We start from the raw sequence: 14,716 nt of genomic DNA, 5'->3' as shown, positions 1-14,716 counted from the left end.
GCAAGCGCACGTTCTCGCATCAACAAGAAAACCGAGCTTGACTCGCCAAGAGATCAGCACAAGCCGTTGTTTCTGCATGTATCCAAGCAGCCTGTTGCATATTCATGTATATATACAACCATCCAGCACACACGTACTGCGTGTCTAGCATTAGGATTTGAAATTGATGAAATAATTAACCTTTAACAGCGCATTATTTCCATCAAAAACATGTTTAATCATGCTCTTATTAAAAAAACTTAACTTACATTATTATAATTTATATTTTTATGAATATATTTATTATTAAATATATTGTAATTATAACCTAGATTTTTTATATTTGCACATAATTTTAAATGATTAAACTTGTGTTAAAAGGTCAACAACATTATTTATAAAAATACAAAGGAAGTATTGACCTGCCCTTAAAATATTATCACCAAGCTAACTAACCACAACTAATATATCTAACAATAAATAGATATGTGACACATCAGCAAGGTTTAATTAGCTAAATTAATTTATTACTAATAAAATACTCATGTATCGATCAAGATATACATGAGTTAAAAAATATGTGGTCCACGAACTACATTGCCATGGAGAAAATGATTGCCCCACACGCGGTTATTATGGCCGCTACCAACACCACCTAGTCGAATATCCGTCGGGATCTTGGGTTGCCGATCTCCGTTACCATCTCTAACTATTATCTCATTCTTTATACTCCAAACCGATACAAACGTTGGTTCTTGGCTGGATTTTGACTTTTTTCATTAGGCCCGGACGGATGGTGAGCTCATGAACAGGATTACAAGACAAGACAGAAACATTTTGTTAATTTTTATAACAGTGGATTCTTTACAAATTTATGATTTGGATTATAGTACAATCAAAATAATCTACCCTAAAATCACAATAATAATTTTTACTTCGACTTTTTTAAAAAATAAAAGGTAATTACGTTCTTACATTACTGATTATAGATTTATACTAAAACTACACTGGCAGCTAAACGATGAAAATAAAATTAAACATAATTATAGATTTGTATTAGATATAAGGTGCAAAAATAAATAAATAAAAAAAATGATTGGCAGGTAAGGAAAAAAAATTAAAACATCCGTCAGCAAGGATCGATCCCAGCGTCTCCACTGGGCTACCATCGCATAGTTGTTTTGGATAGCGCCGGGCAATGCGGACGGATTAGGATTGTTTGGGGGAGATTAACAGACTGAAAGAAAACAAAGCCGTCGGCAAAACGGCTGCGACGCGAAGGCGAGTGGACGCCAGAGCCGCAACGCGACTCTCAGTTGCGCGTTTTTTAGGAGTAGATAGAGATTAAATAGGAAAGATTGAGTAATAGATAACGTCATTTTTAACACTTGTTTAATCATTCTTCTTATTTAAATAATTTATGTAATAATTATTATTATTGTGATTGGATTTATTACTTGATATATTTTACAAATTATATGTTTGCATTTTGAACATTTTTTTTTGGAATAATGTGGTCAAACATGCATCAAAAGTCAATTTCATCTATTAAAATATAGAGGAAGTATTTAATAGTATAAATTAAAAAATTAAAAAAATACTCTATAAAATGAGATGATGAACTTATATATAGAAATATTTTGCAAAAATACATCGTTTAACAGTTTGGTAATGAGGTGAGTCATTAGCACATAACTAATTATAAGTACTACCATATTGCCATGGGTTTGCAATGTAATTTTATTAAAAATATCACTACCATCTCATTAAAATAGGGTTAATAAAATGATTTGATATATAATGTCTCGATTATTTTTCATTTAAAAAAGAGATGGTGACACCCACCACCACCACCTATTTTTTAGAAGTACAGAAAAAATGCAAGGAGGTAACAGAAGTAGGTATGGCACAACTAATGTCATTGCATCATATTCAACATGTCAACCGTTATCACATATAGTACCCACCATTGGCTCTAACTTTTTCTCAAAGAAAATAAATGATAGTGGTTAGTTCCAAATTGATAAACAGATATTTTTTGCATTACAAAATTTAAATTATTACGGTTTTAATGGACTTTATATTCTACATTGCATATAAATAATTTAAAAAATCATCATTACCTACCAGTTGAGAACGTCTGTATGCACATATTCTTTGTGCTCTTTTCAATGAGTTCTATTTTTTATTTGGTTTAGCAAACGTACTTATTGTTTCCCTTGACACAACCCTTAGAAGTGCAACGTAAAGATGTTCATATGAGAAGACGTGCTCTGGAAGATAAATCTTGACATTTGAGATGAGTTGTCTTGTAATTTATTTGTGGTCATTGTGAAATTAGAAATTGTTTTCTCTTCAACTTGAAAGAGAGGGAAATATCGTCCGATAGAGATAACGGATCCTACGTATAAACATTCTCTTGCCTACATGTGGGTGTCGAGGTGATGGCAACTATGGGATGAATAACAACGACACACGATGGTTGACCTTGGATATGTGAGGGCATGTAATTTGGGGCATGATATCCAAGAGACAACAGAGAGGGATATAATTAGGGATATGAACACGGTGAAGTGGAGTTGGTGTATTATAAGTTAGATGATATACCATAGTTCTTATAATATTATTGTTCAGCTGAAACAATACACAGAGAAACACATTTAATTTGTTGAAATATTGTTCCTGCAAATTTTATGTTGGTTTTTCTGGTAAAGGAAAGGTCTGATTGGCTGGTTGGTTGCTAATTAATCACGTTGGTCGAGCTACTGCAGGCAGTTATTGATCGTTGAATGGATGTCCTCCTAGATTAAGCAAATTGTGAGAGGTAGATAAAAAGTGTGCATGATTTGGGGAGACGGTAAAAGAAAAGGAAAGAAATGTAGATGGTACATAGACCATCCGATTTGATGTAGATGATTTGTTTCGTTAGATTTATCTAATGAGGAAAGTAAGTTTGTATATTATAGGGTAGATTAAGTAATACTTTCTCAGTATTTTGATAGATAGCATTGTTTGACTTTTGTTTGACGTTTGAAAATTCTTTATTCAATTTTTTTGCAGATATAAAAATTGTGAGTTATAATTAAAATACCTATATTAATAAATAAAATTACAAAAATAAATGATACTCCCACGTTCCATATTATAAGATGTCCTAACATATTCATCTATAGATCATTAAATATATTTTTATATATGTATTTATATTTATTAGCATCCATAATAGGGAGGACCATAACATGCTATAGTATGGAACAAATATACTAATTACCTAAGGTTTTTGAATAAGATGAATGACCAAACATGTGCAAAAAGAAGTCAATTGTGTCAAGTATAAACTTATATATTGGGTTTATTTGATTTTTAAAAGAAAGTTATATATATAGAATGTTTTTACACGAAATACAATGCTTAAGACTCATTCGTTTAGAGGAAAAACAAAGGATTTAGATTCGTAAGCAATAATTAAGTAATGAAGTATACGAAGATCAAAAAAAAATTTCCTTTCCTACAAGTTGTATAGAGAAAACAAATAAAATTTTACATTCATTCCAACCTTAAAAAAACTTATGAATCTGGTGTGTGTATGTATTCTTGTTCTTCCGATTTTCCTATTCTTATTGGTTAAAATTCCCCTGAACCGAGCCCTTAACAATTTTGGAAGTACGCGTACGGTAGAGCCTAGCTGATCCAAACACAGCCATAAGTTGGCTTACATTACATGGCTGGATAACGTGTTACGCCCGCTTCACCGCGAGCACGGAAATCGCATGTCATGTTCTTACCAGCGACTCGAACAGAATAGCATTCATGGCATTCACAAGAACGACAGATTCGGGGCATCTTAACTATCGTTTGACTTCTCCAAAAAAAAAAAAAAAAACTATCGTTTGTAAGAAAGCAAACAATGGTAGACTTGTAAACCTGCCAGTAAAAAGAACCAAGGCAGATATGTGGGTTTTGTACAGTTGTTTTATTACACAAAGTTTATGTACAAACCACCTGTAACCCATTTAAACTGAACCATGACATAGTTACAAACTAAAACAAGCCGGTAAGAAATAAAAACCTGACTACAGAACACACATATGGTACACTGCCAAGAATACATGAGGAGGGCTCTTTCAGGATGAACAATTGCGCCATGGCAAGCGTGCTTTACACACAAAGATGAGAAGCACATTCCAGTCCAACGTGAGACTTAAGCAGTTGGGCTCTGTTGTGCACGCATCACCAGTTCTTCAGTAGTGTTGCCTAATATCTCATTTGCACGCTTCAATGAAACGCAAACGATCCTTCCAATCGAGTCCTGAGCAGCAAAAAAATTCCTTATAAGCACACAATAAGATCATGTTGATATTCATTCAGGGATATCAGGGAATCCGTCTGGAACTACAATTTCAAATTTACAATCCAACTTCCAGGAGCAACTTGGCAGCAAAAACAAGCGAAGCTAAAAATTCGACAGCACTCAATCTAAATGTATATTCCTCCAAAGCAATAGGTTAAATACAAGACTCCATAGTCCAAACAAAGCTTGTGGAAATTAAGTTTGAAAATTTTCACAATCAGCAAAAACCTAACAATCTGCTATGTTATGATTGCCCAACAGGTTCACATATTCCTTCCATTACATGATTGCCACCATGCCTGAGGACAACTTTTTATTTGATCAATCTTTTAAAAGAAAATTTGCATGCTGCTCACAGACTTGCAAGAAAGATTAACAACAGATCATTCTTGTATTGCTACAAGTGCTTTTTTTATATTCTGCAACAGGAACTAGTTCCCAAGTTTTAACATCGGAGATCATTCAGATTAAGAAATGTTAAGTCATAGAATTCCACATATTTTCAATTCAAAAGCAAGGGAATTGGGCATTGCAGCCAACGGATATTGACCCAGTGGCATCATTTCCTGGATATGCCCATGGTTCCAGCTCCAGTTCACTAGCTGGAACTAACACAGCTCTCAAAAACTGACGACTTTGATATACATTGGCACTCAGTAAAGATAGTTTAATAGTTTAGACTAGAGTCGGTCGATCAAGTGATTTACCCGATGAACAATACCAAGCCTCTCCAATTTCTTTACAGCATCACGAACATCAAAATTGCACTCTGCACCAAACTCTTCCTTAATTAGCTCTTCACAACGCAAATCAAGATCCTGTAAGGCATGATAAAACATTGTTAGGTATGCTAATGGTCCTCGAAAGAGATAAAACAGTATATGCTTGTACTTAGCTGTGATAAACCGATGACCCAAATTTTATTCCTTACAAAAGTAGAAATTTATATATTGTTAATTCCCAGGCATAAGTCAATGCTAAAGTTACCAGGCTCGTAACAACTCATAACACTGAATATACAGGAAAGTTTTGTTCCTGACCAGTGTCAAGGACTAAAGGTGACAATATATTGAAGAAATCACTTTGTCAGCTGTACTATAGGGTAACAACAGCTGGGCACAATGTGCTAGTTAACCAATGAAATAAGAAACAAAGAAATATAATTAATCAGGGAAATGATGCAACAGGAGTTCTACCAAACAGAGAGAAGGGTCTTATGGCATAAATGGCTCAGTGTGTACAACTAGATACAACCAGGAGTGAACAAGAGATATGGCATAATACTGGTTACCCATGCTTACTTGTTCAGTTGCCTTCCCCTGTTCCATTAAGATGTAGTAAGAAATTATGACTTCTTTAACCTTATGAAAGAATATGGGAGTATCAGCGCTCAGGATAACTTAGATACATATAGAACTAATGGTGCAAAAGATGTTTTCATTTGTTTCGTACTTCTTGCTGTATCACATCATCACACAGGTGAAGTAGTGTTCCTTTCCCACTATCAAGTTGTTTGTCATACATTGATTTTGTGATCAAATTCTGATATATTGTCATATTTTGCTGAAACCTGTACCACAAGAGACAAATCTGTCACACAGCAATGATAAGTTGTACTACATTTACCCTAGGAAAATTTCCTTTCCCATGTAGAACAATGTTGATCAAATGGCTCACAATATGGAAAACCCAAGCACTTACGTGAAGTAGATCTTAGCACAATATCCTATCACACCAGACAAGATTGCTATGACAACCCATACATCAGCCTTCGGCATTTCAAGAGAACCAAATAAAGTGACCTGCAAGAGTAAGGGATAGATATAATGAAATACTACTAAAGCTGCATGCAGGAATAACCCAAAGATCAGAAACATACCAGACCAATAACAGCAGAAATAAGAAACTTGACCCAATCCATTGGTGTTAAAGTAGGGTTCTTCTTCTCTGGCTACAAAATAACTTTCACTTTCAGGTACTTGCTAACAGCCACAGATGTAACTAAAAGATACTGAAAATGCTTCACATTTATCTCACTTCTAGTGATTTATCTTACAAGAACAATTTCCATGTCAGCCATCGGGATATTCTTGAAATGCTTTACAAATATTCCTCGATCAGGCTTAGTCTTATTACCAGCCCTCCTGCACATATACAATCATCAGAAGGAACCAATTTCAATACATCAACACTTCAAAAACCACTCTTTGTGAATGTGGAGATTGGATGAACAAAATATCAAAGGCTCAAAGCTACCTGTACACCACAATCATCCTATCAAATGTAGGTTCTTGAATTGTCATCTTGCTCATCAGATTTCTCATGCTGTGTTAGCAGAAAACATAATGCATCTTAGAGTAGGTTCAATTATAGTCCAAAATTCATTCAGTAAACAAATTAGCAACCTTAGTTCAATTTTTTCTAGCCGAATACGCTCGACAAATAGTTCTGGTTCTTCTGTGTCTTCATTAATATCATCAGTCTTCTTTGTGTCTTTCTTGGACTTCACCTGTGGTTTTTTTGAGAACAATCTATCAATCCTGCAACAAAGTGTTTTATGAATACCATGCACCACAATAATCTTGTTTTCCTGTTGACTTTTTCAAGAGCTAAAAGTTTCTATTCAAAATCAGATACCTCGTAACTCTGAGCAATGTGCTCCAAGCTCGGGATATGATCACATCCAGTTTCTCCATGATAAAGTAATCAGTTGTACGGTCGATTCCAATGCCCCGACGAAAGATAATATACTACAAAAATGTGCCCAGTGTAAAATACATTTACAGTCCTTGTCGCGTTGTCAGACAGGCAAGTGTAATAAAGGATATTAAATCATGAGAGCAACCAAACAAGCTGGAGTGCTTCTACATACTACTCATAATATCCTCAGATTGGAAATATAAACCATGACATTAAGGGAAATAATGACAAGGAAAAACTGAAATGAAGATTACCTTATTAGCAAATGAAGGCAGATTATCATGTGGATGGTCTTTAAAGTATGTTGTCAACAGCTTACTGTCTAGCTACAATTCAATGAAATCAATTCAGTCACCAACATGAAATTTCATGGTGCTTGAAATGTTAATGGTTCCAGACCTTAGACTCATCAACTTTTATGGGAAGGTTCAGAAGATATTTTCCAGATTGTGCAACATCATACTCTTCATCAGATAACAACTTGAAGTTGCTCTTTTCCATAATCTGGTTAAAACAAAGGCCAACAGTTACAACTTACACATGATAAAATAATAATAATATGTTTGCTACAGCAATGTCTATTGGGTGTCTCAACTCTCAAATCATCAAACAAGCATCAAGATCTTTCGTATGTTCAAATTGTGAAAGGTAATTTCCTAAGTAAAACAAAACCTATTCTGATGAAATGCATAAAGTCGAACCAGTTCAACTAACCCAGTATGCCCCTAAATCAACACAGGAAGTATACCAAATCTATTTTGTCCAACTCAATGGTGAAACTTGATGGAAAATTTGAAATTAGAATGCCATTCGGGTACATATTCATAATTTCACATCTTCCGAAGTTCCCATGCTAAATAAAAAGATGATTCAATGAAAAAAAAGACAAGTATGGCCACAAGCATCAAACCAGAAGCAATGTTTGCAAGCACCTTTTGAAGATAACACATTTGACTTCAACACTTCCTTTTCCAAGGGGTTCTTTAACATGTTCACAATGAGAAATCGGTGATTGGATATGCATCAAATAGGATCATCCCATAAACCCTTTTTATAATATATATGTGTTGGGGGATAAACTCCATCCTAGGGTGTTGGCTTAACTAGTGTAATAAAGGACTAAATTGCCCCCATGGCAAGACTACCCTCATGTAAAATGCCAAGGGAAATGATGTAATTCCCGTTGCATATGAATAAAAAGAGCCCCCAAGGGGCAAAGGGGTGGTCTCCAACCATTCCACCCATTTCTTGGCTCACTGCCACCTTCTTTACAGTTACTATCTCCCATCGTTTCACTTTTGCAACTGCTTATAAGCTAAAATTTAAATTTTAAAACTTAACTTTGGAGTTGATTTTGTGGTATTTCATACAGCATTTACTTTTGAATCATTATGGACACATCTAAAAAAGTTATACCAACAAATTATATCTTGTTTGCAAAGCGAAACGATGGGAGCCTTCTTACCAGGAAATAGCAAGGAGAGGTACTTGATAGTACACGTGGAATTTGTTCCAACAATATGTACATTTAGTGGACTAACCTGGAAAAGATATGTCATGAAATTGAACTCCAGAGTTTCAATCTCTTCAGGTGTCAGGTTTTGCTGCTCCAGCCTCTTCTCACCAGAAACAGGATCAAACAGGGAATACAATTGCTGCATCAAGGAAATAGGATCAAACAAAGCATACAGTTGCTGGATTCATTAGAAACAAGATCAAACATCAAGTATAATTACTGTATAAGAGAGCTGATAGTGAGGCTAGAAGTTTGAACTATCAAGTAGAAGATCCTAAATGACAGAAAAATAATTTAAAATAAACAAGAAGCCTACCATTAAATCCTCGAATTGTAGGAGATACCAAGCTCGGATGGTGTACTCAATCTTCTTGCATAGCTTTAGGAACTCCGCACGATCCATATCTTGCTCTGTGCGTAAATTGCATAGAATTAATGGAATATTGGAAGCGTTTCTAAGTACAAACTTTCCTTTCATATATTCTGTGCCACATAAGCCAAAGAAAGAAAACATTCGCATCATAATCAACACAAACAAGACCATCAAAATTGCACAACCAATGGTTCATCGGTAGAATTCCATCGTGCCTATGGATTGAGTTATCATCAGAATCAACTTCGAAGTATCCTTACACTACTACGCACAAATTCCAGCCATCAATCGCATCATGCCTACGTCCTGCAGACGGTGCACAGTTCTCAAACACGACAGACAGACAGACTGAACTAGCGGGCGCGTGGAGTCGTACTACGGCTTGCGGCGGAGTGAAGCGAGGAGAGGAGGAGGCGCGCGGTTACCGATGAGGTAGGCGAGCTTCATGACGAGCTTGGGCTTGAGCACGGGGATCACCGCCTCCCTCTCCATCCGTATCACCTCCCTCACCACCCCGTCCCTCCTCGCGTCGCCCTTCCCGCCCTCCCCCTCCCCCTCCTCCGGCCCCCTCAACCTCCTCTCCCCCGCTTCCTCCTCCCCCTGCTCCGCCATCCTGACCTCCCGCAGGCGCACCCCGTCTCCTCCGGCGCGGCGGCGAGTCGACGGCGAGGAGGGAGAAGAAGCGCAACAACGAGGGGTGGGTGTGCGGTCGACGTCGTGGGGGGCAGCTGGCGGGGTGGGGTTAGCAAAATTCGCGAGTGTGTCGGCGCGCGTGCTACTGGTAGGGTAGCGAGGATCGGTGACTGACGGGTGGGGTCAAGTACCTCATGGGGCCGGATCGTCAGTGGGAGGTGTGGGGGGCAGGGCTCTGTCGGTTTCGGCGTTTTGCTTCAGTTAGCCAAGCTGAGCTGGCGACGCCTAGAAACGGTTTGTTCTTCTGGGCTTTCGACGTGCCTCGCCACGTGTGCTGCCACCGAATGGAGTGGCGTGGGCCCCACGCCCCTAGGTCAGGGTGAGATATCGCAAAAACCCAGGAGCTCCACAAAAGCGGGGAATTTTACGTGAATTTAATATCTTTTGGTTTCCAAAAAAAAAAAGTTTGTGAAATTTTGTCCAAAATAGATAGCCCTACATTTTGCTGAACTTGGTAAGTCTAGACGTGAGAAATTAAAGTGGAGACTAGAGCAGAAAGGAAAGTGGTGTGCCTGTCCATATACACCACATATTTCCGTTTACGTTTGTTCAACAAAACTTAAATGATTTGTATATTATAGTTTATTTTTTAAATTTTATTTTTTATCAATAAGAGCAACTATATAAAAGTTTAAACAATAAATTATTTTTTAATTATTAATAAGTTATTTCATGTATGCTTGTAAAAAAAGGCAAAAGGACGAGGTTTTATTGGAGGTCAGAATGCACCTTTGAAAAAGGAATTAGCACATGGAACGTCTGAAGCAAACGTAGATTTCCTCATGTTATGAGGCTTAAAGCAAAAAAAAAATATTTGCATTAGTTGCTCATACAATCCAACGACAGAAACGTTGAGGTTAAAATCAAACTGTGTAGCTATGCATTTCGTTTTCTTTTTTCTTAAGAAATAGGAGCATCTTAAAATGAATATTCAGCCAGTTCATTTTGTTTGCATACATTCACATTTCCTATGCACTAAGCTTAAATCCAATCGACGGCTTATACCAACAATGACAACCTTATATACTTCTACGCAGCATCGAAAAAACACGTAATTAACCGATGGACATTGAAACATTATGAATTTGCTGTGGGGTATAAAAAAATATGGTAATCAGTTGGTAGACACTCCAGCCATTATTTTATTAATTTCAGAGTCAAAAATTTTTAAAATAACGAGATTACTCTCGGTGGCCAGCATGTTATGCCGACTCGGTCTTATCGAACCAGACCAAGTCGGTCTCGGCGCCGCACCGCACACGAACCCTAGCCTACAAGGCGACTAAGCAGGCGGCGAAGGGCAATCTGGCTATTTTTAAAATTTTTTACTCTGAAATTAATAAAATAATGGCCGGAGTGTCTATTAGCTAATTAGCACAATTTGTGGTGCCCCATAGTAAATTTGTGATCTTACGGTGCCCACCGGTTAATTACACGTTTTTTATGCCCTGTAGCAAATTTGCTAGTTCGCTGAAAAAATGTACACTAGACCCGTCTGAACACTGAAGATTTTTCCTAGTATTTTCCTGTTCTAAACATATTTAAATATCAAAATGAAATGCAAATTACACGAAAACTTCATATATTTCAGTATGCACAATTTCAGAATTTTTTGAATTTTATTTATTAAATAATTTACAGATTTAATTTTGTATTTCAAAAAATCACAAAACTAACCTCCTGCCGCCCTCAGCTGGGAGGGCGGAAAGGTGACGTGGCGAACAGCCACTCGGTCGCGACGAACGACCGGAAACGGCGGCACGGCAAATTTTGCATTTAGACCCTTTCCGCAACGGCAATGACCTAAATGCAAAATTTATCGTGCCACCCGGTAATTTTTCGATTGAACCACGGTTAAATACGTATATGTATAACGTATTTAATTGTCAAATTACAAATAGTTCCTTGCTCAGTGGTTACTATATCTCTCTTTTGTTTAGGAGACCCCAAGATCGAATCCTCACGAGAGCATATTTTCTTCCCATTTTTGCTCGCCGGGACTTGACCTCTAGTCTCCTAGATAGAAGAGTGAAGCAATGAACACTAAGCTATGATAGTAATTGTGATCAAGCAATTACATATGTTGTACATATACGTCTCTAACCGCGGTTCGATCAAAAAATTCTCATTTCAATATTAAAATTCCTGGGCGGCACCACAAATTTTGCATTTAGAAGGGCGGAAAGGGTCTAAATGCAAAATTCGTCGTGCCGCCGTTTTAGGCTGTTCGTTGCGACCGAGTGACTTTACCTTTCCACCCTCCTAGAGGGCGGCAGGAGGTTAGTTTTGTGATTTTTTTGAAATGCAAAATTGAATTGGTAAATTATTTAATAAATAAAATTCAAAATTCAAAAAATTCCACAATTTCAACACAAATTCTAGTAGAGAGGTGGGGATGACAACGCTGCATAATTTCAACATTAAAAGGGGCAATTGTGTGTTTGATCCTATTTTATAGATTTATTGCCTATTTGGCCTTGTTTTGCCAACTTTTCAAAATGTCACTTATGCTAGGGCTTATTTGACCATACTTTTCAAAGGTTTTTGCTAGTTTGGCCTAACATTCGTGACAGATTGGTGCACTTTGTGTATGATTTTGAAACATTTTTGCTAGTTTGGCTTGACCTTCGTAACATATTGTGCATTTTGTGTATGGTTTGATAGATTTATGTCAAATTTAACTTATTTATTTGGTATGTGACAAATTTTACTTTGATTTGACATTTTTTTTGACATTTTGATAAAACTTTGACATGTTTTAATTTGCTTGTTTGGCCTAACATTCATGATAGATTAGTGCACTTTGTGTATGGTGTAACAGATTTATGTCAAATGTAACTTAATTTATTTGGTTTGTGATGAATTTGACTTTGGTCTAACAAATTTTTTTTCATTCTAACAGAACTTTGACAAATTTAGAAAGTAAGGACAAAATGAGCAAGGGTAGAAATAATATTTTTAAATTTAGCTCCATTGGTTATACTCAACGAAATAGGTCAAGATGGTGGATTCAGTTTTCAGAAGAAATTCAATTAAGTAAAGTTGGAGGCTATAAAATAAGATCAAACGCACGAATTAATTAAAAAAAAGACCCTTAATCCAAACAGTACCTTGTACCCTATTTGGAACCAGGTGAGATATTCGTCTTCTTGCTGAAATAGTATAATAAATTTTGTTTTTCAGCTGTAGTGAATAAAATTCTGGACCGGCGAGAGGAATTTAAAAGAAATTCCTGGTGATTGGCGAGAAAATGTAAAAGACAAAAAAAAAAAAGAAAGAAAAACTGGTTGGTGGCGAAACGGACGTGTAGCAGCAGCACACAACGTAGGGAAGAAAAGTTTAAAAAAAAAGGGGGCATTCCGAGAATTGAACTCGGGACCTCTCGCACCCTAAGCGAGAATCATACCACTAGACCAAATGCCCTCTTTTGAACCGAGATTTATTAAAATATTAGAGTGAAAAACCCAAATTTTAAGTACTGACTAACCGTCTTGCTCAAAAGATTTACGTGATATTAATTATTTTTATATCATTTTATTTATTGTTGAATATACTTTTATGTATATATAGCTTTACAATTTGATAAATTTTTTTGAATTAGATGAAAAATCAAACGTATATAAAAAAAGTTAACGATCTCAAACATTTAGGGATAGACGTATACATGTCTAGCCCCTTTGCTTCTTTCTCATGGACAGAATTCTTGCTTGGCCCGGTTCTTATCTGGTTATCAATTATGGATTATCCCAGACACAATTTCCAAACCTATAAATATATATGTTCCGTGCAAAATTGAATTTGATATAAAGTTATTAATTTTTATTTTAAAGTAAAATTTTAACTATATAATTATTAACTCGTTTTTATACATTTAATTAGCTATCACAAGATCTGATAATCCAAAAAACTGAAAGTTTCATGAGAAAAAAAGTCCACCAAAGGTCCCTAAAGTTACAGGCGAGTCTGTTTTTCGTCCCTTAACCGGCCAGAAATGCGTATCCCTAAACTTGTATAATCCGTTAAAAAAAGTCCCTTCGCAGTATTAACTCATTTGTTGACTAGTTTTGCTGATGTGATGTCCAGTGAATTCCACATGTCAGGTTTTTTATTTTTTTCCTGCTCCTTCTTTCCCTTCCTCTCTCTTTCCTTTCTTCTCTACTTCTCTCCCGTCCTAGCTCACGGCTGGCCGAGACTCAGACTCGTTGTTGATTTAGAAGAAGAGGGAGTTGGAGATGAGGATGAAACCCATCAGCCCAGGGTTGGCACTAGGAGTGGATAACGAGCCGGCTCGGCTCGGCTCGGTCTGACTCGTTAAGATAACGAGCTGGCTCGTTATCGTAACGAGCTTAAAACCCAGCTCGGCTCGGCTCGGCTCGTTACAAAGCTCGAGCTGGCTCGTTAGGCTCACGAGCCATGCATGAAAAGTTAATTTAAATAATTTTTTAATAGATTATACAAGCAAATTTTTAGTTCAAACATGCAAATCATATGAAATTGTATCTAAATATTAAAGTTTGAACTAACAAATCATATGGTGAACCTATAAGGTATTGAACACATGCTTTTCGGGGTGGAATTAATGAATATCGACAAATCGCATATCTTTTGTCTAGCTCGTTAGGCTCGCGAGCAGCTCACGATCCAGCTCGAGCTGGCTCGTTATCTCTAATGAGCTAAAATGCTAGCTTGGCTCGTTAGCTAAAATGCTAGCATCCACCGGCTCCACCACGAACCGCGGCTGCGCCGCGACGCGACGCCTTCACCTCCTGAGCCTGACCCCAGCTGCTTCGGGGCGTGGCGCGGGACGGCGAGACAGAGGAGGAGGGGCTCGTCACTTCGCGTGGCGGTGTTTGTGGTGTCTCCGGCGCCCCGGTCCGAGGGCGCCCGCCACCCACTGACCGTGCCCCAGCCCACACGCCGCTGGCGCCGGCCGTGAGCTAGAAGGACGGGAGAGAAGTAGAGAAGAAAGGAAGAAGACAGATAGAGGAGAGCAAGGGAGAGAAGGAGAGAGAAAAAAATAAAAAAAACTGATATGTGGGACTTAGCTAAACTAGTAAAAAAAATAAGTTAATGTTGCCAAAGGACTTTTTTGAACGAAATATAT

At 37.2% G+C, this 14,716-nt stretch overlaps 1 protein-coding gene and 1 non-coding gene across 2 annotated transcripts; both read right to left on the bottom strand.

The window, feature by feature from the left end:
- Positions 1 to 3,885: 3,885 nt before the first annotated feature.
- On the bottom strand, positions 3,886 to 9,531 carry LOC102701966. Its single transcript, XM_006664492.3, has 15 exons — positions 9,345 to 9,531; positions 8,863 to 8,957; positions 8,572 to 8,685; positions 7,430 to 7,534; positions 7,285 to 7,356; positions 6,968 to 7,080; positions 6,736 to 6,870; positions 6,587 to 6,655; positions 6,387 to 6,474; positions 6,210 to 6,281; positions 6,032 to 6,132; positions 5,783 to 5,900; positions 5,632 to 5,691; positions 5,038 to 5,148; positions 3,886 to 4,288 (listed from the first exon to the last, which is right to left on the bottom strand). The coding sequence occupies exons 1-15, from the start codon at positions 9,529 to 9,531 to the stop codon at positions 4,181 to 4,183; spliced, it is 1,548 nt and encodes a 515-aa protein (XP_006664555.3). The 3' UTR covers positions 3,886 to 4,180.
- Positions 9,532 to 12,963: 3,432 nt separating this feature from the next.
- Positions 12,964 to 13,035, bottom strand: TRNAP-AGG. The gene has a single exon. It is a non-coding gene; the product is annotated as a tRNA-Pro (tRNA).
- Positions 13,036 to 14,716: the final 1,681 nt, after the last annotated feature.

The sequence above is a fragment of the Oryza brachyantha genome, chromosome 12 (genome assembly GCF_000231095.2).
Source record: "Oryza brachyantha chromosome 12, ObraRS2, whole genome shotgun sequence".
Lineage (NCBI taxonomy): Eukaryota > Viridiplantae > Streptophyta > Magnoliopsida > Poales > Poaceae > Oryza > Oryza brachyantha.
The sequence above is the reverse complement of the archived record's forward strand: the minus strand, read 5'-3'. Positions and strand labels throughout refer to the sequence as shown.